At 34.9% G+C, this 24,351-nt stretch overlaps 4 protein-coding genes and 1 non-coding gene across 6 annotated transcripts; 2 read left to right on the forward strand and 3 right to left on the reverse strand.

Moving 5' to 3' along the window:
- Positions 1 to 43: 43 nt before the first annotated feature.
- LOC148904909 (large ribosomal subunit protein bL33m-like) lies at positions 44 to 2,706 on the forward strand. Of its 2 annotated transcripts, none has more exons than XM_089040826.1 (4): positions 44 to 175; positions 1,003 to 1,021; positions 1,118 to 1,224; positions 1,968 to 2,706. In XM_089040826.1, coding segments are annotated over exons 1-4 (177 nt in total). In that variant the 5' UTR covers positions 44 to 174; the 3' UTR covers positions 2,018 to 2,706. The 2 variants fall into 2 exon arrangements, with proteins under 2 accessions (XP_088896952.1, XP_088896951.1); XM_089040825.1 differs by lacking the exon at positions 44 to 175 and adding an exon at positions 491 to 779.
- Positions 2,696 to 16,264, reverse strand: LOC116291087 (ribokinase). Its single transcript, XM_031698199.2, has 8 exons — positions 16,116 to 16,264; positions 15,901 to 16,033; positions 9,276 to 9,339; positions 8,651 to 8,713; positions 6,930 to 7,094; positions 6,231 to 6,322; positions 5,654 to 5,842; positions 2,696 to 4,986 (listed from the first exon to the last, which is right to left on the reverse strand). Exons 1-8 carry the CDS (start codon positions 16,178 to 16,180, stop codon positions 4,777 to 4,779), a joined length of 981 nt encoding a protein of 326 aa, XP_031554059.1. The 5' UTR covers positions 16,181 to 16,264; the 3' UTR covers positions 2,696 to 4,776.
- Positions 16,265 to 16,360: 96 nt separating this feature from the next.
- On the forward strand, positions 16,361 to 22,559 carry LOC116291086 (actin-related protein 10). Its single transcript, XM_089040824.1, has 13 exons — positions 16,361 to 16,527; positions 16,925 to 16,997; positions 17,301 to 17,395; positions 17,711 to 17,819; positions 17,912 to 18,018; positions 18,328 to 18,396; positions 18,942 to 19,018; positions 19,164 to 19,199; positions 19,374 to 19,500; positions 20,470 to 20,551; positions 20,713 to 20,789; positions 20,928 to 21,052; positions 21,540 to 22,559. The coding sequence occupies exons 1-13, from the start codon at positions 16,451 to 16,453 to the stop codon at positions 21,878 to 21,880; spliced, it is 1,395 nt and encodes a 464-aa protein (XP_088896950.1). The 5' UTR covers positions 16,361 to 16,450; the 3' UTR covers positions 21,881 to 22,559.
- LOC116291088 (cyclin-dependent kinase 2-interacting protein) lies at positions 22,542 to 24,189 on the reverse strand. Its single transcript, XM_031698201.2, has 4 exons — positions 23,951 to 24,189; positions 23,741 to 23,867; positions 23,477 to 23,615; positions 22,542 to 23,358 (listed from the first exon to the last, which is right to left on the reverse strand). Exons 1-4 carry the CDS (start codon positions 24,187 to 24,189, stop codon positions 23,162 to 23,164), a joined length of 702 nt encoding a protein of 233 aa, XP_031554061.1. The 3' UTR covers positions 22,542 to 23,161.
- Trnay-gua (transfer RNA tyrosine (anticodon GUA)) lies at positions 22,999 to 23,085 on the reverse strand. The gene is given in 2 exon segments: positions 22,999 to 23,034; positions 23,049 to 23,085. It is a non-coding gene; the product is annotated as a tRNA-Tyr (tRNA).
- Positions 24,190 to 24,351: the final 162 nt, after the last annotated feature.

Here is a 24,351-nt window from a genome sequence, read left to right on the forward strand (position 1 = left end):
TTAGGAGCCCGTGGTATCTGGCAGTCAGCTGTTTTGCGTCGTCGCCATTTTGAAAATTTTCCATGTGCAGAAAGATGAGTAAACACTGATACAGAGATACTGGAAATATTCAAGATCTGGATGATCTATTGCGTTGATAGTCAAAACACTGTCTCTTCAAGATAATCCTTTATAAGTAGGTATTTTCTGTTGATCGATTTTTTAGTTTCTTATTTAAAAAATGTATTTTATTCTTCAAAAAATTGATATTTTGCATATCCTTTCGGGTTTTTGTTCTTAGTAATGATATTCATGCCTATTTTTTAGATTAGCAGCTGTTATTTTTCCCATCGTTTTGTCTTGCTTTTTGAAGTATTCACTATAATGGATCAGAAATTCTCCTTCACAACTCCTGACACATTTGATTTATAGCCCCAGTTTTAGTCTCGTTGTCTCGTTTTCTGAGCACTAATTCATATATTCATTAACACCATAAATCATTAGACCTGTAGACCTTAGGACTGGAGTTTGAATTGGAGGGATTAAACAGTGAAGTGGATGGACACCAAATTTATAGAAACAGAAAAAAAAAAGCATTGTCCTCTTTACATCCAAGGGCATAATCTTTTCTCACCTCTAAGCTGAGGTCATTCCCTTCAGTACTATGTCTTTGTCAGTGGGTGTGCATAACAAGACACATAAATATAGATACAGCTCAAACTTAATCATATTATTCTCAAGAGAATGACGTGGTCTGGAATGGGAAAACATTATGCCCGAGCTGAATATTTTTATTAGAGGTGAATTGTAGTATTGAAATGAGCATTGAGTTTTAAAAACGTAAAAGATATAGAAACAGAGGTATATTGTGTAGTTACTGGGGTGCCTGTGATGGGTGCCTGTGATCACTCTCTTCTCATCTGCAGTATGTTTGTACATGCATAGTTTTTGGGGGAAGCGAGGGAAGGAATGATTTGTTTATAAAAAATAATACTTTTCTTTTTTTACATGTTATCTTTCAAGTGGCAAAAGCCAAAGCAAAGTAAGTATTTGATACTCGCATACATCTTTAACACAAGATCATTACAATGTAAATGAAGTTAGAATTTGTACTAGTGTTATTTGCATCATATTTCAGAACCCTTATAGTCAGACTAGTGAGCATGGCAGGTACTGGCTATTTCTACACTATGAGAAGAAACAGGTTCAAAGACAAGTTACAGTTAATGAAATATGATCCAGTTGGTAAGGGATGAGCACCTATCTTTGTTAAAATTCCAAATTTTATGAACACCTTGTTTCTGAAACAACCTCTAGTTTGCTAAAAGTCAGGGCATGGATAACTCACAGATCTAGCCCTGAAATATACTCTGAGCTGATCTAAGCCAGGGCATGTATAATTCACAGATCTAGCCCTGAAATAAGCCCTGTGCTGATCAAGGTCAGGGCTCAGCTGGATCAAACCGTGAAATGACCCCTGGGCTGATCTTAGTCAGGCTACACCTAACTGTCTCACAGATCAAATAAGCCTTTTCATAGTTTAAGAATCGATTCCACTGCGCATGCGATTTTATCCTGAATTTCTCACCTTTTTTAAAAATAAGAACAAAAGTTTTAAAAATAAGAACAAAAGAAGGTTTAGACAAAAGGTGAGAAATTCGGGATAAAATCGCATGCGCAGTGGAGTCGATTCTTAAACTATGAAAAGGCTTATTGAATTGCGTTGAGTTTTGTGGAGGGGGTAAAGCTGAAGAACCTAAATAAAAACCCTTGAATCAAGGGAGAAACCCAACTAAATCTTTTCACATGGAATATCAAGTACAGGAATCAAACCCAACACCACAGAGGGTTATAAGCCATGTACACTATTGATATGCCTGTTTTGATTCTAATTTTATCATTGAATCTAAAAATAAAAGAATTCTTGACAAACGAAAAAAATGAATGTCATTATCGATGGCTAACTTGTTGTCGTATTTGTGTTTCAGTGAAGCAGCATGTATTATTCTCTGAACAGAAAATCAAGAAAGGGAAATGAAAATATGGGAAATGGGAAATGAAAGAAGATTGTTGATGGTGGATATGATCAAGATACAAACTGTGGAAATTGAATTATGGACAACTTGCAACAAAATATAGGGTTGGAATTTACGTTAAAAATGCACAACTTGTACAATATTTTTAATTGCTGTCAAGTCGCATATCGTGATTATGTAACATCTAAGCAACAGTAAATACCAATGTGCATTCAGCATGGAACATACTGAAAGCCTGAATTGTAAAATAAAGAGACTGAGTATTCTTTGGTACAAAAATTTCTTAGTTTACAAATAATACACTATTTGTAATCATGATATTCATGTCTCTTTCCTCTGAGAGAGATTTGAAAATTTCAGTGTTTTTATGTTGTTTAAACTCCATTTGGAATTTTTTTTTTGTTATCTTAGCATGAATACAATCCATACTGGTTTTTTTGGCAGTTCAGTTTATAAATCTCTGACTACAGAAGATCTCTCTTGCAAGCAGGTTACTTTTTCTTTCTCTTTTAAAGCACATGGAAGGAATGATGATAATAATAATAATTTAGGGAAAAAAACAGGCAAACTTAACATGTCACTACATAGATGTTTATGTTTCTACAGCTTGATGGATGGCCAAACCCCTTGCCCCCTGCACATCTGTCACACCTCTTCCCAACAACAGTATTAAAACAATATTTTGACGATTTCTTTTTATTTTGTAATCAACTAAACATAGTTCTCAATTCTCTTCTATGCTTGCTATCCTGACTTACTCACCTAGATCATCAATTTGGGAATAAATTTCTCATTTTTGTTATATAACTGTACACAGAACACTATTCACCACGTGGTCGGCAATACGCCACAATATAATGACATTTAACACCCACAGATACAAGCACTAAACTACTGGAATTTTTTCTCTTTTTTTTTGGGAGAAGAAAGGCACAGCCATTACAACCCCCGTTTTGTGAGAGAAATTTGGCTACAGAAAACGAAAAGGGCCATGTTAAAGGTTTTTGCAAAACCGTCCAATTAATGTTGGTCCGTTGCCTTTTTTGCAAAACACCTGTGACCTTTTATATTTTGTGCAGCACATTTCAGTATTACTAAGTCCTGAAGTAGCTTTGCTTGTATGATTGATTAAAACTACCTACTGTATGTCAAAGAGTAACTACCTTTGAGTGTTGTAGAACACATATTTATCACCAATAATAACAATAGCTTTAAGCTGATACAATTTCCCTAATTTGTTTAAGATAGATTTTTTATTTTAGTTGCTTTTTAGTTGGGTTTTGTGTGTTTGAGACAGGAAAGGCAAGGCACAGCCAAGCACATTCCTTGGATTTAGATCTTTTTTTTTTTTTTTGCACACTAAAACCTAAATATGAAGTTTCCCTAACTTTACCCTGCACACTTTTATTACATAATTATATATATATTTTATTTAACTATTGACTTGTATTCATTTTGGGGGTTACATTTTTGCTCTTTCATTTTTGATTCTATCCTCAACTTGACTCCTATGCGAAGCTCCAATAAAGAGCTGACAAAAATGGCCCCAATAATTATGATTATATTAGACTCAATTCATTTTGCAGCATGTTTTCCATTTCAGACCATGTCATTCCCTTGAGAATAGGATTCTTTGCTTGAATTTCATCCATATCATGTCTACTCAAGGTTTCTTGGTAACAAAGACATATCAACAAAATACTCAAGGAAATAATATGTGATCTGAAAAACAAAAACATTGCACTGGTTCTATTCTCTAACCTCTATTATTAGCCTTTTGCAAGAGTTGAATTTTGTAAGCCCATAAGAAAAACTGCAAATTGAGCCTCCAAAATTGCCCATGTTTTCAATCATTGGTATGTGCTGAGAGACAAAAGTCACAACAGGTTGATTGGCAATAGACAACCATCAATCTCATAAATCATTCCCTTATACTTTCTAACAGTTCCATGTACCTTTACATATTTTGATGATAACATGTACATTCAATTGAGATTACTCTACAGCTGAACTTAAAGTTCATAAAAATTGCAATATTGGGATGATAATGTTCCAGCCATTAATTTTTAACAATAGGTTTTTTCACTTTGTTTTGACTTGGATTATCCAATCGATTTCTGGTTTGCAATTTAAATGACAATCAATCAAAACAAATTTCATCATTGTACGACCATCTATTGTGCATTAACCCATTTCTCATTCAGCACATAGCAATGGAAACAGTGGTAAAAATCTTGCATTATGCATTCATCGCCACAGGTATACCATCCCAACATCTCGGCAAGCTAACTTGCCCCATTTGATATCTTCCTCATAATAGGGCCATATTCTTTGTACTTGATATGTACATTACTATACTTTATAACACAAATATCTAAAGATGTAATATTCACTCATATTCGTATACAAGTTGCCAATTAACGTAACAATGCCAAAGAGAAAACGTTTTGGCCTTAATAATTCTGTGAACGGCATTGGTTGATGCCAGTTGCATTTAGAAACATTTTGGCTGAAGTGATTTGGAAATGTTTAGATTTTCTAAGATGAAATAATAGTTGTTAATTAATTAGTTGTCCCTTTTCCATTTACATAAATTGTTTTTTAAAATAGAATTAAATCAAGACCTAAAATGCTGGCCTTTGAATATACTCAAATCAAGGAAAGTTAGAGGACAAAATAGTGGTAAAGCAGCTGTAACTTTATGATTCTGGAATTCAGTTTTCACTTCATTCTAAATGCACATTTGAAAACCTACATTGATTCATCGTATTGATTTGTTGTCTGAAGAATTAGTATTTGAGAAGAAAGAGGGTGGTAGGCTGTCTCGGGTTGGGAAGCTTGTTTGTGTTCCACGTTTAAATACTGTTGTCCTGGCCACTTCATTTGATCTACGAACCATTTCTTGGAAGGATAGATTCTTGAATTTGGCCAGGTAAAAAGCTAAAGCTCCAATAAATGCATCACCAGCTCCCTGGAAAACGAATTTTGGATTGGTTCATATCTTTATATTCATTGCATCACTTTTGTTTCAATGTATCCTGGACTCAAAGGACAACTTTGAGGAAGTCAGGGTGGCATATCCATAGCAGTAAGTCCTCTCACTTCTAGGGTCTCAGGTTTGATTTCTGGACTCGTCTTCATAAAATTAATGTTAGTAGAGTTTGTAATGTCTTTTTTTTGATTCAAGGGTTTTCCTTCCTCTGCAAAACCACACTAACTTCCAATTTCATCCATGAGTTAGCAGTGCACTGACTCAGATCAGCCAAGAGGTTGTTTTGGGTTATGGATACAATGTTTTATTGCATCTGAACTGACAAAGACTCAAAATACTTGGACGCACAAAGGATCATGCATGGGGCCCCAGTTCAAAGCAGATAATGTATGCATGTTGCAGTTGTAAAAATGTTAAAGGACTATATACGATTATCGTTACAGGGAGGGGGCAGATCCAGGATTTTTCTAGGAGGGGTACACTGGGGTACACAAGGAAGATTTTTCATTTTAGGAAGGTGCACCCTTTGCTCGTAAACTCAAACACTAATAAAGCAGATATCATCTTGTCTAGGGGGAGGAGGGGGGGTGGGTGTGCTCCCCCTGCACCCCTACCCTAGATCCACCCCTGCAGGAGATATACATACTGTGGTATCAGTAGCCTCTACTGGGGTGACAGGAATGTGCTGTGGTATTGGGTTTTCTTGGGTTCCAATGACGGAGCCCTTTGCACCCAATGTTATCACAACTTTGCCAGCACCACGTTCCAGCAACATCACCACCACCTTCTCTGCATCGTCAATGGACTTTACTGGGATGCCTGTTAGGAGCTCAGCCTAAAGAAGGATAAAAGAGATGGTATGTGTGAGTGAACAAATAAAACCAAGGGAAAGGAATGAAAATGAAAAAAGCAGAAGGAAAAGAAAGAAGAAAAGAAAAGAAAAAGAAGGAAGGAAAACTTAAAAGAAAGAAAAATGTAAACACTGCTATCATGGTATCATTCTATATAACTTTACACTTTTCAATAATAAGCGCATCTAAAAAGCAATTAAATTTGCTGGTAGTTGGAACAATATGCAAAGCACAAAGACTTCAAAATATGAAAATGTTACCCCTCCTCTTAATGCTTTATAAATTTTCTATGTCTATAGGAACCACGAACTGAGAATAATGAAAAAAAGGAATCCAACAAAGGTGAAAAATGTTAATAAGTAATCTACTTACTTCACTTTCATTTGCACAAAAGATGTCACTGAGCCTATAAAATTGAATATCAAGCCAGGGGGAGGCTGGTGCAGGGTTAAATACAGTGGTCACTGTCAATCAAAACAACCAAGGTGTCAATGAATGAATAATCTTGAAACAGCATAAATTTCGAGGCCTCCCTTCTCAATAAAAAATAGAATGCCTTTAATACCGTTAATTTAAACTGATTTCACTGACAGAATAATTCTTACGCACTCTCATAGAGTGCAAAAACTATATCTGTGAAAGCGTATACGTATTAGGCAATAGACCTAATTCACCCCTCATTCCCTAGAGTATCATTTCTTTATTTAACGGCTGCCCATAAGAAGACACATGAATATGATCCACATTACACCAAGCCAAATTATGCCTATTAGTATTAGATAACACTGATGAAACAATAGATATTGCACTTCATTTAAAGCAAAATAAATTTAGTACTGTTTCAGAGTGTGTGCATTCTAACAGCCCACTACTGAGATATGCTTCACTCATCACGCACAAAGGATTTAATGTGAGGCTTTGTGCATAATGCTCAGTGATTTGTGACAGGAGGAAAGAATTAATTTTATTTAACTTGTAGCCTTGTACTGAAACCTTACTCACTGTAACCTACACTCACCTATAAGTAACAAACAAAACATATCTTGCAAGTGGGCTATTCTACTGACCTACCATTTGCATTTTTCGCCAAGGCCAGAGCCAGTTGAGTAATCTGAGGTTGGATTTCCAGCTGACAAACAACAACCGCAGAAGAGACAATGGCTGACCTTGCTCTTTTGATATCAGCATCTTCTAAGTACTCATTAGCGCCACTTACTATTGTGATGGAATTTTCACCTAGAACCATGAAAAACCAAACATTTTTGTTTTTTTCCCTCCTTGTGTTTATGAGGGTAGCACTTCATAGCCAGTGGCTATTAAACTTATGGCCTTCATTCTATGACTATATTGGGATTTAGAGGTTGGTTTTTGTAGGGGTTGGGGTAGGGGTGGGGGTGGGGGTTTGAAAACCTGGGAAAATACCCTTGAAGGACAGGAGAGAACCAATAAGCAACTCTACTCACTTCCGATGGCTAGTGGCTAGTCCAGGGAATGAACCCATGAGCAGAAGTGAGAGGCAGCACACATTAGCAGCGGCCACTACCCATGCCTTCCATTTAGAATCACACTAGCAGAATCATAAAAATCTGCTGTTGTGCAAATCGAATAAGTTCTTCTGACTAATAATTATAGTACTTTCAATGGTTCAATTAAGGTTAGTAAATTATTGTCTGGTCAGTTTAATAAATAAATAAAAATAAATTAACTTTGTTTATAGAGGATAACACTTGACATTAATTCAACTGATAAACTTGTGGTCCTCTGTTAACGTCTCTAGTTAATTAGGGACGGGACCGCCATTAACTTGATCATCCGAGCCACGTGCAGGTCTAACCATTTGCAGATGTAATTACAAAGGCAGCACCTTCTCCTCAGTTATTTTAAGACCCTGAGTGTTGGTCCGGCCAAGGCTTGAACAACGACCTCCCGCACAACAGACCAATGCTCTTACCAATTGAGCTAACTGAGTGGCGGCTAAATAATACCTCAATATTAACCAGCCAAAAGCTAATAACCATAAGATTAATCTGCTTTGCCATCACAAATGCTTTCAAACCTTCAAGCAATCTCTAACCTGGTCTATATAAGGGCAGGGCTAAAACATGGATCAAAGTACAATTTTGTGCATTGGATTTTGTCTCTGGGAAACCCATCTCAGAGAAAACCCCTAAAGAATCAAGCTCTGCTCATATGTGATATTGAGTTCATGGCAAAGAATTGAATCCAAAATCCCTACAAACTTCTCAGCCATGTGGCCATAAGCAGATCACATGAACCCTTTAAGGGAGCAGTTTCCATGATTTATTAGTATATTAATTATCAAATAGCTTATTATTATTAATTTTGTTATTTTTAGCATCATTAATTTTACATGGTAAATAAATAAAAAAATAAACAAACAAACAAATAAATAAATAGAGGATATTACATGGCCGCACTTGGAGATACGAAATTTATCTTCGAGTGTTGAAAAGATCTCTCACAAGTGAGCGCAGCAAATGAGTGAGAGATTTTCAACACGAGAAGATAAAATTCTTATCTCCAAGCGCAGCCATGTAATATTCTGTTTATTATATAATTATAATAATATAATAATAATTATAGTATTTTTGAATAATGTAGCCATCGCAATGGTGTTATTTTCACATGTGAAAATAACATGTTATTTTCACGTGTGAAGATATCAATTTTTCGAAATAGAGAAAAATAGATATTTCATCGGTAATTATATAATAAATACACTGTAACATCCTTAATTCACTAACATCCTAAAATAATGTTTTTAATGTCACCTGAACTATTTACAGATATAGGTGCTACTCCAGTAAATGCTTGAGTTGTTGTAGAGACATTGTCTGAAATAAGGGATCAGATTTTTCTAATTAAAGAAATAATAATGATAATAATAATAATAATAATAATAGGTATCATAATCATCCTTATCACCATCATTGTCACCTGGGCAACCATATTTTGAAATCCAGTTGTCAAATTGAAAACTTCCAACTTTGCTAATTTCAGACATTCATCACCATCACCACGACTACCTCAGTCTCCTCCTCTTGATCACCAATGTCATCATCATCAACAAAATCGTTATCAATACCATTATTGATATCTATCCATCACTATCACTGCCATCATCATCCTTTTTCATTCCAATTCGGCCTACTTTTCTCACATAATGTACACAACACCATGGCCACTACACCTTATTTTTATGCAAAAAAGTCTAAAGTCACAAGTTGGATTTTAAATGTGTCTCCAACATTTCAACAAACACATTAACTTTAAGATCTTATATTGAAAATGCAGTGATAAGCATTACAACTAAAGGATTAAAAGGTCTGGCAACATAATAGCAAGAGACAAGAGTTCTATTTTCCTCCATGGCTATAACAGCTGGTTCATACTCACCAACATTAACTTTGTTATGCTTAAAGTTTTGAATATGATTACGACCAAACGTATCGTCTCCAACCTAGTAAATTAAACATAAAAAGGAAGGAATAAATATGAGAGAATTCAAGTGAAATAACTTACGCAGGATAAAAAAATACATAAATATAAATATATATGTAAAAAAAAAACAAATGAATATATAAATGGAGAAAAAAAGTACCAGACACAGCCTGATTGGAATTCCCCTCTGAATGAAAAGAGTTAATAGATTAAGAAAGATAATTTAAGTGGAGTATGATGATGGATTAAGGATGGACGATGATTAGTGGAAATGAGTTTTGACAAGTGCTTTGATGAATTACTTTTTCAAGGGATCAAAGTAAAACACTATTTGTAATGATGAATTGATTTGTTTTGCACTTTTCAGGATTTAAGACACATTTATCAGAAGAAATAATGTAGTTTAAATCTTCACCATATGCTCGAGGTATGCTTTTAGCAAATTAAATGGGATCGAAAAAAGTGAGCTCAAGACGTGTTAGATTTACGGCAGCTAGTAACTGTGAATTAATTATCCCCATGATCTTTTTCGGTCTAGGCTCGTAGGGATGAAGCCAATCAAACGACAACGTTTAGTCAAAGGACTGTATACAAAAAAGGGAAAAAGCTATCATAAATAAATCACAAGTGCTTCACCAATAATAAATGACAAGCCAGGAGGCAGTGATGAATTATAAATGTCTATTTTAATGGTATTGAATATCGTACAAATATGTCTTTCCAATGGATACATTTCTACTCTTTTCATAAACATGCAAACTCTGTAGCTGAAATTTGGTTTTTTGCTGCCGTTAATCAAAAATAATCAGTCTGTAGGTCCTTTCATTTTTTTGACTGGCAGCAGCAAAAAACCAAATTTAGCTTGCGACTACAGAGTTCACATGTTTATCAAAAGAGCAGTAGGTTCTAAATGGATACAAGAAAATAAGGAATTCAAGAGGAATTAAATTTAGATAGTTTGACACTCTAAAAACCCTGTAACTGGAGAGAAGGGTCCATCTGTCTCTATGGGTAAAAAATATTTTCTTTAACTACAAATTACTATTCTATTATACATGGAATAAATATACCTAACCTTTGAGCAATCTTGATGTAATTTTGTTTTGAAGTTATAGCTATATACTAAAGTAAAAGGACTGTGTAATGCTATACTTAAAACTGTACAATTTTTGGAAACAACTCATGGCAAAACTGCTTCTTTGCATGTGGTAGATTGTCAAGGTAAAGAGTTCATAATTTCTGTTGACAATCATAATAGCCATTATCCAATCACGTATGGCTTAGTTGAGTAAATTTACAGATGTTTGCCTTGTTTGTGTACTAGTGTTTATGCAATACCTTGCATACTCTTGTATGACAGTACAAAAGAGTGTGATAAAGTGACTGATAACATTCATATTATTTTAGGAATATCGATGAAAAACTCTGACAAAGTCACAGCCCTTTCGGTATTTGCAGAATATTTGAATTTGTGACCTTTTCTTTCTTGTCAAAGACAAACTGTTCACTATTCATAAATCTTAAGTCAACATTTAAATCCATTTGTCAATATTTAGAAACTGTCTCCTACATCAATAAGAGAATAGATTGTCAGTTGAACTGCAAGGAAAGGTTGCTACGATAAAATATGATAAAGTATTGACTTTGAGAGTCTGGCTTATCATTAGTTCTGGGTAGATTGGACCAAAATGTGGAACTGAGATAAATAAGTTGCATTGCAATGGTACAGAGGTGCTAGTTTTAATTGTGGAGACAAATTTGTTCAAGTTGATTACTAGAAATCCTGAGAACTTTATTAGTCTTGATAACTTTTTATTATTATTTTTTTAAAATTTTATTTCATTATTTTTTTTTTTTTAGTCTTGAGAACTTGGGAAAGAGTTTTTTTGGATTTATTGGAAAGAGTTAAAAAAAACTGAACACCCTTGAAAGCTGAATGGCTAAAATAACTAGGGTTCAAGGGTCACTAGCGTTATTTGTCACTTTCTAATATTGAATATTGTATCATGACATCACGTCAAGTGGTACGACTGCAACCTGACCACTCGACCATCCCCCCTTAGCAGTCTCTGAATGGTACCTAAATATATTAGGAATTGGTTTATCATTTTCATAGTGGATTTTGTCTATTGATATTATTGTACAACCATAAGCCCTACTGGCTATAAAACACCCATAATGAACAAGAGCGCTAATTACTACCATTACAGGTGCGTAGCAGGGGAAGGGTCTGGGGAATTCTCCCCCTCCCCCCTCAATAATTTCAGCTGTTTTTGACATTTTAATGATTAAAAAACACGAATGTTTTCCTTCCAATTTCTTATGTGTTTTGTTTCCAAAAATATTTCAATCTTTTTCATTGTCCATAGTGTCATTGCTTGGGTTTCCATTGTTGGTAGTCTGATTATGATAATTAGTATAATTTTAGACTTGAATATAGAGTTTAACGCACTGTTATTGGTTGAGCAATCAGTGATTGTGAGATGATATCCACTGCCCGAGCAGTGATTATGAGGTTCTCAAAAGTCTGCTATAGTGGAAGCAATACTAAAACTGATATTCAAATTTAATATTATATTAAAACAATTATTCACCTCAGACTCAGGGATTATTTTGAATATTTACCTCCACTCCCGACTCAGTAAATATTCACTTATATTCACTTTATCTTCAGGGAATAATTGTTAAATATCCAAAGCCGTACTTATTGTTCCACCCGAGTGTTTTTATTAATATTTTATTACAACATTATAAGAATATGGACATTAATGGAAAACTGGGAAAAGATTACAACTACATTAAAATCTGCACTTGTCATGAACTGGAGATATAATCACTATACTTCTAATATTTATATTTCACCAATATTTATCATTTTGACAAGCTTTTTAATTTGAGTCTGAAATGTTCTAATCAAGATAAACCTTGTCAAAATACATGAAATGAAATCTCTAAATGCTTGACACTTTTAAAGATTAGATAGTCTCAATATAAAGTGTGAGGAAATGCCACTGAATTAATTTAGATCCAACTTTTAAATAATTACAAAGTAAAAGTTCATCGTTTTTGAACCTTAAGGTACAGGCATTTTTCATTGTAAACTGTGGAATACTCAAGACCTAGTTAAGAGTAAGAAAACTGGTGTAAAAATTGACAGTTTTAAGAAAGTAATTTAAAGCTTTCTCTATGTATTGATTATAATTTAATTAAATCATTAAAAATAATAATCATAATATTCAGCTGTGTGATTTCTACAGAGTGGCAGTCTTCCTACTGAATGCAGATGCAATTTAAAAGTTGGCTTTTATTTAATTTCATAGTGTAGGGAAGAAAACTGAAGAACCTTGAAAAAGACAGTATTTCAAGCACACAAGTAGCTCTGGCTAAATATGACAGTGAGCTCCAGAATGGAACCAGAGTGCATTGGTATAGTAATAATATTATTATTATTATGAAGCCTAAAATAAAGAATCAAGAATGAAAGCTGATAAAACATCAAATATCCTTGGGATGGCTTTTTCAAGGCAATTTTAGGTTTTCCTAGTTTTAGTCTTTATTCTATTATCTTAAGCTTTTCAACTGAAAATCTTTTAAATGTAATAGAAATACTCTCACTTGTGAGGATTTTTCCTAGCATTGTCTACCTGATCCTATTATTTCTATAGCTTCAATCATCTAGGTTTTTAATTTATCATCCAATAGAGATGTACTTTGAATAATTCAAAATTCTAATTATGTAGATTATCCCTAAGAAACAATTAATTAAGAAGATAAGAAGCAAAAGGGTAACGAAAAATCATTAAAAATAAAATTCCTTAAATTGAGATTGACTTTTCAAAATGAGGACATTTGGTAGATAGGATTAAATATTAATAGAAGGGGATGGGGCTTCAGAAAAACTCAAGAGATTCATTAAGATGGCAAGAATATTGAGAAAAATCCTTTGTATTAAGTAGATTTTAATTAAAACATTTAGAGGAAGGAAATTCAAAAACTCTCCTCTGTGTTGTATTCATCTATTCCAACTAGAATTGACAGTATCTCATTGCTGAACACTAACCTTCAGGCTAAAGCAAAAGATTAAGGCCTTTCTTTGGAATTAAATATGTAGAGTTTATGCAATTCTTTTTTTTTTTCAGGTTTAGGAAATAAAATAGCAACAAAGGAAAAACGTTTTTACAGGGGAAAACAGTGTAAAAATCGTAAGACTAAAGGCTAAAATTGGTCAGTGTTGACACAGAACAGCTGTAGAGGAAGAGATTCAAGCATCTGCTTTGAATAGTAATAATCTTATAGGAATATCATAAATATTGCTTACAAGAAATCATTCTTAACTAAGGGATAAAATAAACATGTACAAATTCAAGACCACCTGGGGCAAAGGCAAAAAAAATGATTGAATTTTATAAATATTCTAATCAAATTCATCAACTGATAAAGCCCAAAATTTGAACAACATTGAAAAACCATGGAAATTTTTTACATCAATTTTGCCACCAGTATTTTGCCAAAGTTGACAGGAAATTTTTGAATAAATGGACTGTCTCCCAGGTATGCAATAAACATTTAAAAGGAAATTATTTCTGCCTGACATAATCTCCTTTAAGGAGAAATGCTCTTCTGAATTACACCTGTTTGGAATCCACATCATTAGAGCCTTTATGGCCATGCAAAAGTGACAAAAATGAACATTGCTGTCACAATTGATGACAAACAAATAAATGCTGTAAGTAATTAATGAATCTAACAGTAAATTATTGTGGTGCTTATCAAAAAATTGGTTTTTAAAGAAGCATGTTAAGATGTTGTCCACAAGGTACATAATTTTGCTTTGGGCCTTTTTGATGGTTTTCAACTTATTAGGGGGAATTCTCCATACCATATGAGAGAAAATAATCTACAATTGCGACTGGCAATCTAGACTCTTTTTCACATATTAAGCAGTCTTTGTTCAAGAAAATTTTAAAATGTAGATATACAAGGAACATTGAAAAATACCTTGGTAATGATTTCATTATATATATTCTAACAATTCTTCCTGTTTTTGTGTAGAGGTAATAGAGTCGGTCCAATTAAAATGATTTCAGTGTTGAATGTTGATGAATACTGTTTTTCTTTACAACTGAAAACAACAGCTCTTAATAATGAAAAAGCAAATGAACAAAAAGGAATAGTTTTGGGTTAAAAGACAGTAAATTTAGCCTTAAATGAACTTCACAGCCTATAGGTCTTATAAAAGAGATTGGTCTTCATTCAGAAAAGTCTTCCTCTTTGCTCTTTCACACAACTCATCAAAACTGCACATTTATTTGACAGCCTCTTTCTACTTAAAGATATCAAATTGGCAAATTTAAGAATGATGAACTCAGGCAATGAGAACAGCTGCCTCTTACTCGAAAATATAGAATGAATGGGCGAAGAGACCCTGTGTAAATAGCTCATTGTTTACATGACAAAAACTAATAAAAATAAGTAACAAAATCGAATGGAATGCATATCAAATGTAGTTTTCAATCAACATTATCAGCTTAATTACCTTAGGTAAGGAAAGGTAACGAGTTCTTATTCCGAGTCTATCTAGCGCAGCGCATGTAGCTTATCTGTTCACTCGATAGCGTTAGGAATTTACAAGATCAACCAGAGTTCGAGTCGCAATACCCTCCTGACATGCCATACACAATGGGCTGCGTGGAAGCTCCTTGCCCGACTTTCGAGAATTCTCTTAATCAATCCCCATCGAACAGACCCCAACGATGGAAAATGTGTAATCCAAATGTCTTTTTCACACGCTTAATTGAGTAATGATGAGTACATTCATCATCTTTAAAGGTAAAGCATGCAAAAAATACCATTCATGGAAAAATATTCACACATCGTGGATCCATGAATGAATCTATCAACCACCAAAGTCAAAACATTGCTGGCTCGACGCACGAAAAATTGAACTGGATTAAAATTCACCATGTTGGGTTATGCCAGTCATATTCGTGAATCGTATAGCGGCTGATTGAGTCACCAAGTATAATACTATAATACTCGTACTACGCTCGGCGTCTTAGCGATTTGTGCTGGTCGACCACGACCCTTCTTTGGCTTTTTTTGCGGGAGACTCTTTAGTTTTAAGTCGAACGTCTGCAGTCATCCCTGATCTTATTTCAAACAATAAACACTCGAGGAGCGAAAAGGCAAATAGCCTTGACTCGCATTACATCCAGAATACAGTCTGACAGTGGTTAGGTCGTGTCAGATCTATGCAGAGTGAGAGGAATTTGACGTTTTCTTGGCCGCGAAATCCTAACGTCGGGCGCTAAATCTCTTGGTCCTGTTCGTATTGACAGAGGGATCTAGTTTGCTTGGCTAACACAGTCAACGACAAGAAACTGAGAATTGTACACAATTAGCCCTCTCGATATAAGAACAAAATTAAATAAGGAAAAGCGGGCATTAGTTTATTTCATTAAGAAGTTGAGGATATATTTTCACAAGGTCATTGGAGGACTCTACTAAATTAACACACTCCTCACAAACGCTCACCTACTATCTCGTTAAAACACACTACAACAGCCAAATGAATACTCACTTTAGCTATCATTGCGGTTTTTGCTCCTAGCCGGGAAGCCATAACACACTGGTTTGCCCCTTTTCCTCCGAAACCCATACAAAACTTCGTGCCAGTGATGGTTTCGCCCGCTTTTGGAAGCCGTGGAACATAGCTACAAGAAAAACACGCAAGAAACTGGTCAATGGAAAGTCGAAGGGGAAGCGTTTTACTGCCCAAAGAAACGGTGAACCTACCTAACGAGATCTGTCATGCAGGAGCCTACCACAACCACGTCGAAAGGCCCTTTATCTGCCGCCATTTCTCGCCGCCAATATAGAATGGTTCTCGAAGTCCTTCGTGGTGTTCGCCCGTATAAACCGGAAATAACCTCATGGCATATACCGCACACCACTTACAATCTAATACGACGGGCTCAGCGGTTAGCCTCGTTCTCATGTAAAACCAGGAAAACCTGGGAACTAATTTGAAGAGATTCTCCGCTGTACATGCCCGCGATACGCCGCCATTTTTGTTTTGCTTCAAAAGATTAAGAAAATTAAATATTTGTTGCTCTTGAAAAGGGGCAAAGATGCCTCTTTTCGATATTATTGGACTGGGTGGAGAGAAATTTGCTGTTATAATTGATATTGGATCGGCGTATACCAAGTAAGTTGGGGCTAAAAGCAGGGTTTGAGCCTTGTATCGATCAGTACGATATGACCTAGTTATAAACACACCCTTTCATTGATTATCAATTTGATGATAATCGATTAGAAGACATAGGGTGACAGGGTATAGTACTTCACATTTACTTACGATAACGTAATAAGAGTATGTCAACTACTGTATTTTCTCAAAAGCTCTTCACATGTTGCTTTGTTTCGCCCTACAATCAGTAAATTCAATCAGTCTCTTATTGATGAGTGAATTACAAATTCTGTATCACATCACAACACTAGATAATCACATCACATATCTGCATCACAGGGTTATAAAATTAATGATCAGCTGTTGTTGGTTTATGAATGTATGATGTATGATGTATGATTATTATGATCTTTAGGTGTGGTTTTGCAAAAGAGTCAGCGCCGAGGCACATAATACCCAGTACTATAACGCATACAGTTAATGGAACGGTATGGCAAGTGTATAATTAAGGAATATAAAATGTGTGCACATGTCTATGTATGGTGATATAAATATGCTGTCCATCACCAGCATGAGTTACACTCCACAATGTTCTATTATGTTTGATGCGCTTATGCACTGGTGTAGGGTAATATTGAACTGTAGAGTACAAGAGAAGCAAGCTTAAGACCACAAGGCGTAGCCGAGTGTTTATTTTTGCTTTTCGAGTAAAAAATACCCTACTCCAGGCATCAACATTGCTAAGATGTATTGAGATGTCTTAATTTGTTTTATGGGTTGTGATTATTTAGACAAGAACAGAACATGTCATCAGTGATGATGAGAAAAGAAACCCAGATGAACTCTATGCCATACTTAGGGATTTTATTCATATGATATACTTCAGGTATGGTCTGTAAATATCTAGTTCTTTTTAACAATAGACCTTTCCTGAATTGGCTTGACTGACCACGAAACAATGGTTTGAAGTCGAGATTGAACTTGATTCTTTTATTCATCAAGCTCAACCTCGACTTGAAACCATTGTTTCGTGACCAGTCAAGCGAATTCAGGATAAGTCTATTCTCACATTGACCACAGAGAAAAGGTTGAGCTAATATCCAATATACTCCTCAGCCTGCCTCCACTTTGTCTCACGTATACTAGTGTGCTATATCCATCTATTTATTAATTACTTTTAGTGTTCTCTTTTTTCTGGTAGATACCTACTTGTCAATCCAAGAGACAGAAGAGTTGTGATCTGCGAATCAGTTTTATGCCCTACTTTGTTCCGAGAAACATTAGCTCAAGTTCTCTTCAAGCACTTTGAGGTTTGTCAGTATTTCTATCTTGTCTCTGAGTTCAATCCAAGTAAAGGTACATGTGACTAGTTACACGTTTGTGCAAACTTTGTTCTTTTCAGGTGCAGTCAGTATTGTTTGCCCCCTGTCATCTTTTAAGCCTTTTCACTCTTGGTGTACCTACTGGTCTGGTGGTAGACTGTGGCTACAATGAGTCTCTTATATTACCAATATCCTCTTAGTGCTTGCTGTTTAGTCAAATGATTTTAGACTACTTTCTAGCTGTTTGTGATCATATATTTATGATTAACAGACATGTGTCAGTAAGCAATGGCAATCGTTGGCCAACATTGAGCAGCTTGTTGGCTGTTCATATTTACACAATTACCTTAGCTGTTATAATGGCTGCTTTTCTCCAATTCTTTATATATTTGTTATTAAGACGATTCTCAGTGTTATTGTATAATGTGTAACAGAGGATGCCATGTTTCATTGCCTTATCATTAGAAAATGATTTGTTATACTTAACATTCTATTAAGTCTACGAGGGAATCCCCATTCTTAAAGCTGTTGTAGGAATCCCCCTTGCAGCCAAAGCAATACACAAGTAAGTTTACATGCGTGGGTTTTATCGACAGGACAGAAAAACGACAAGGCCTCTACCTTTACAATTTTTTATTTAACTTCCTTTAATACTTCAGATTTTTAAGTGTTTCTTTTGTGTCACTGCTGCTCGAAACTTGTGGCAAAATTTTGTTGAATTAGAGTAAATCTATGGCTTAGTATTCAGGAAAATGTCAGTTTTTCCAAAGTACATGGCTTTATATCTCAAATACGCATTCAAAAAATTTTGGTCGCATTTGATATTCTGCTATTTGGCTCCAAAAGAATGTGTTTACAAAATATTAAGCCTAAATACATAAAGCTGTCCTTATGGTGAAAGGCCAAAAACTTTTTTTCCTGCCCTGTCCGTTTTATCTCCACTGCTAATGCTGTTCCAGTTGATTAAACATCAAAATTCAATATTAGGTTCAAGTAGTCATGATCAATAAACGAAAAGAAAAAATGCAACTATTTTGTTTTAGGCCAGCCACATTATAAATATTGAAAATGAAAATTAAACAAACTAAACTGATTCAACTTTAATCACAGGTATCTGGAACAGCAACTCATGGATAGAAGTTTGGTGCAGATTGAAAAGGGAATAAAACCACTCTCATCTGTCATAGGTAAGAGTTTTAGAATTAACAAGATATCCAAAAATAATTCAATCTACTCAGTCTCAAAATTATGAACCAATATACAAGTATTCTTAGTATTCAATTAATGCGATATTTGACAAAGGTTTTTAACATGTTTTTGCCATTAATTTAGGTGCACTTCCAGATGAAATTCTAGAAGATATCAAAGGTATAATAATAATAATAATAATAATAATAATAATAATAATAATAAATACATATTTTATCAGGGTAGGCCCGTCAGCAAAGCTGTTCAAATAATTTATGCATTTCAATTTATGTGAATTAACTCTTGCATTGAATTTATGCTTTTGTTACTCAATGTGCACTCATATTTTTTTAGTGCGCACCTGTTTTGTGGCGCCCAAATTCAGTGGTCCAAAGGATGAGCCCCGCCCTGCATCCATGGTACCCCAAGTGGATTACCCTCTTGATGGTGGAAGAATATTGAGAATAGAAGGACAAATCAGGTTGGTGTTTCTGATTTCAATGCTACCTGTCAATCATGTATGATAAGGGTAATGTGTTTTGTGATGTTTCATATGCTATCCTCATAATGGCTGACGAGTGCACGGAAATGAGTACACCCAGTCATCTTGCAAGGCTGTGCAAGGCTGCTCATTTCAAAATAAAGGTGGATAGCACGAATTCAGGTCAAAACAAAAAGTCAATTTCTTATACTTTTCTTCTATGAATGTATAATTTTTTATTTGCTTTTACATCTTTCAACTAATGACTGGGTGACCTGGTCTTTGTGCACTTGTCAGCAATTATGAGAACGGTATATAATCAATAATATTCTATTAAGGAAAAAATGTATTTAAGTGTCTCATCATCCTAGTGTTTTTGCACTAATTGGGGACACTTTCCACTCACACACAAAAACCCTTGTAGCATAGGAGAAAACAACACATCAAACAAACTCAATTCACACGTGGCAACCACAGGGCTTGAACCAGCTACCCAACTCATTAGACTCACAGCGATGAAAGATGTTCAATGCGCTAGCAGCAGTTTCCCACCATTTCAATCTAGCTAACCATTCTCTTTCTCACTTCATTGTTTTCGGTCTTGATTGTCGCCAGACCAAAGAAATGCGGCTTATTCACCTATTGGGCACTCTTAGTCTAATGAACGCTTTGCTTTCAACTAACCCTTTCTTTTGTCTTTTGATTGTTTGTTTTTGTTTCCTTGCCTACCTTGTTCTCATTGGTTTCTTTTATCTTATTCTATCATATAAACACTCCTTTCTACCTCTTTCTCTTTTACTTCAACAAAGTACTAGCATTCGAAACATCAGTTTTTTCATCTTTTCACAGTGTATAATTTACCTTTTTATCATTAATATTTTCTTTGTCCTTCCTTGCTTATAAATCTAGAATGATGAAGACAATTAAAGTTTCTCATGTAAATTCTCCTGTTACTCTTTTTTCTCCCAGAGAACAAACATTTGACATCTTGTTTGATGGTGATGAAGAAGAGAAGTCTATTGCTACAGCCCTGCTTGATTCACTATTACAAGTATGAAAGCACTAAACTTTAAGGGATGACCGAGAATGGTGCCTTATTAGCTACCTTATATTGAACTTCTCAGCCACTCCTGCCCTGATTTGAAGTTTTTCAAATTTGAACAACTATTTTCTTTTATTAATTCCAATAATATTCCTGTCCATTCTTTATAGTGCCCTATAGATACTCGCAAGCAATTAGCAGAAAATATTGTGTTGATTGGAGGAACAGTTATGACACCAGGCTTCAAGTAAGTGGACAGAAAACTGTCAAAAGACTTCATCCATATGATTGCAACAGAATTTCAATTTTCACTCTCAAATAATATTATTCTTGGTACATTTATCTTCTACTGTCAATAAAAAAAGCCCTCTGTATTTTCCAATAGGCATCGCTTGATGCAAGAGATTTACATCCTTCTTCAGTCTCCACAATACAATAACAAGCTGTTTATCAAAACTGTCAAGATGCATACCACTCCAGTTAATGCCAACTGTGCTGCTTGGCTTGGAGGTAAGAAGGATATTATCCTGTTTACATCCCCACATGACCATTTTAGGTTGATTTACAAAGGGAATTTCAAATTTTATAGATATCCTAAAACAACCTCTAGGTTGATCAAGGTCACAACATGGCTAACTCAAGGGTCAAATAAAAGATTAGCTTGATAGTTTTTGCAGTCTAGAATAGAATAGAGTCCCCGTTGCTCAGCTAATTGCTGTTAATAATGGACCAGAAGTGATACTGAGGGAGGAAAACTAAAGAAGCTGGAGAAAAACAATGGAGTGACCCAACAAACATACTTGACATGTTATGCCAAGTCCATCTAATTGAATCCAATCAAATTGATTGCATATATGTCAACCTTATTACCTACTCCTTTTTTTTGAGGAAAGAAAAGGATATTTACTAACTGTATGGTTATAATAAATGTTATTGACTAGTAAACGATTTACTTCAATGGGATTCTAAAAAAAGTGTTTTGTTCTTTTAAATACAGGTGCTATATTTGGTTCACTGGAAGTACTGGCTGACCGATCTGTTCTAAAAGAACAATATGCGCATGACAAGAAGATTCCAGACTGGTCCCAGTGTGACATCACAACAGAAACTGCTCCCCCAGCTGAAGAGCCACAAAGGCCTACTCTCTCCAGACGACAGACTAGTGGGATCACCAGTACACTAAGCAGTCTAAGCAGCAAGCTGTCCAGTCACATACTCAGCTCTGGAAGCAGTCGCCTTGGTTCTCCGCTAGGAAGCAGTAGGTTAGGATCTTCTCCATCAGGCTCTAGCAAGAGTAGCATAAAGGAAAGTCCAGCCGAGGAAAAGAAAGGAGAGTAATGTTAGATAGATATTAGAAAACTTTGTGGGTTTGTTTATAAATATTCAAATTATTTATTCATTTGTAGAACTGTCATATCCTAATATGGGACTCTAGTGCATGTATGAGCTATGACCAGTGCCAGTGCCGAAAAACCAATTGTTGCAAACTGAAGAAAATCTGGGGTCATGGATCGAAATGTCTGGAAATATTTCTTGAATCCTAAGCCCTACACAATAGATTTCAAGTATTAACTGCCATATTCTAGATTTCATGTGATTATTTCCAAACAAAACTTTATGATAAGATATAACTTTAGTGGAAAAGAAAAGTAGGAAATCTTTCAGAGATGGAAAGAAAGGAATGGTTTTAATCTATAAAATGATTGTCATTTTATGCCTCCCTTAACCTTGCCATAAATTTAGTATCCTTGGTTCCCTAGGGTTACTAGTGTTAAGAAAATATATTAGGGGGATGGGGTAGGAACTAGAATATTCCCCAGCCACTTAGAAAACTTCTTGCAATCTTGATCCCAAGAGGATAATGTTTTATAGTATTTTAATTTTAGTTGGGCTCTACTAAAGTAGCTAATAATATTAATAAGATAGTTTAATAGTAATGTATTTTAAATAATTTGGCTGATGTAATAAATAATATAAATTATTATTTATGAATTAGTAAATTAATAATCAAAGAATAGTTTGTTTGTTTTTTTTCATTCTAGTTTTTAGTGAGTGACGTCGATATTCTGCTTTTGGGTTTCCTGTGGCATGTAAATATTCCTGGGTTTGAAGTTTTAAAAAAAGTTAAAATGAACACAGCAAAAGTAATAAAAATTTGATTAAGAAAACAAACACAAGAATTGCTGGACGTTTGGATGACATCCTGTCATCATTTTCAACAACATTCAATGAAAGATCAAGCGAATTATCTTGAAAAGAAATTAAATTTAATCCGAATGTAAATCTGGGATCTTTGATTGGGCTTCCTGTGGTAATATTTACCTTCAAACTACATTACTATATTTTGAAAAATTTTTTTTCGTCCGGTTTTGATTGCTCTTTGTCCTATTTAGTTAAAGAAGTGCAAGATCTTTAAACGAGATTGAAAACTAAAAAAAGACGAACGCAAAAAAATGTCCTTCGAGCCGGATTCGAACCAGCGACCTAGGGATTACGAACTTTCATTCTACAGTCCCCCGCTCTGCCAACTGAGCTATCGAAGGTACACATGAAATCTCTTCAATGTCTTTCGAATTTAAACGCCTCCGTGATCGGTAGACCCTGTCTTTTCTCGGATTTTCATCTCAGTTCTGTTTCAATCAACATACTTTCCAGTAAAACATCCTTTTCGTCACTCAAGTAGGGTTCATGTAACCAAAGTGACAAATAAACCAATAGAATATTCCTGTCATTAGTCTTTGTAAAATATGGGAAAATTTTTTGCTTCAATTCAAGTTCTTTTCCAAACATGGTATGGAGTTTCTCTGAAGACGAATCTAAAAGATAGAAAGAAAAATCAAACATTATAAAATGTCTCAGTTTTGAGAAACAGAAATGAAATTTGGTGTGCCGGGTGCGACCCATGAAAACGTCAAAATAAATGTATTCACTTACAATATTCATTCACTGGCCACGTGTTAAATACTGTCTCTGTTTCATGATCAAATAAATCTTCTTTTTCTTTGAATTGTTTGAGCTTTTCAGCAGCTTGAAAACTCTTTGTTAGACTTTCCATCTTCTTGTGGATTTCTGCCTGAAAGATTAGACAGATTTGATCAAATCACTATCAAATACATTTACAAATATTGGGGACATATGAAGTTGAATGACTTTCATAAAAAATGTCAGGGTCTTTATATATGTAGCTAAAAGCCTCACCATTTTAGAAAGTATTTTAGAGAGTTCCTCTAGGGTTTTCAACACTTGTTCCTCAAAATCTGAAGATGCAGTCTGACTCATGTCATTCATGACGGTGACTGAATTCGAATCCTCCAAATCGCTGTACCTTGGAAGATAACAATTCTGTATCACAATTCCTTTGTTCTTCATAAAAGATATTACAAAGATTGAAAAAATCAGAAAACCTACTGTTTTTGAAGCTGGAGATTCATCAATTTATTGGCTACTGTTGTGCCCAGTGAGTTGAGGTTAGTCCATTTTTGCACCAATTCGTGCCAAGTCGCACATAGATCTCTCACTCTCTTAGCAACATCACATGTAGGTCTACTACGAGGAAAGTCTCTTTGTGAAGGACTTGGAGTAAAAGATTCTCTCTTATTAGAACTTTTCGACTTCGGTGTTTTAGGTGACTTTCCTTTAGACGCCATGTTGACATACTAATGACACCTAAGGGGTAGTAGGACCGGTATTTGATAGACTAAAACACTCTAAGTGGGGAAGGGGGGAATACGAAAAATTCTCTTTCAAAGAGGTTTTGTTCAAAGTCCAAAAAGACATCAAAAACGCAAAAATTAGATTAGATTTATAAG

Source organism: Actinia tenebrosa, unplaced genomic scaffold (genome assembly GCF_029948245.1).
Source record: "Actinia tenebrosa isolate PJP-AT-01 unplaced genomic scaffold, QUT_ActTen_1.0 PGA_scaffold8__29_contigs__length_14323225, whole genome shotgun sequence".
NCBI classification, from domain to species: domain Eukaryota; kingdom Metazoa; phylum Cnidaria; class Anthozoa; order Actiniaria; family Actiniidae; genus Actinia; species Actinia tenebrosa.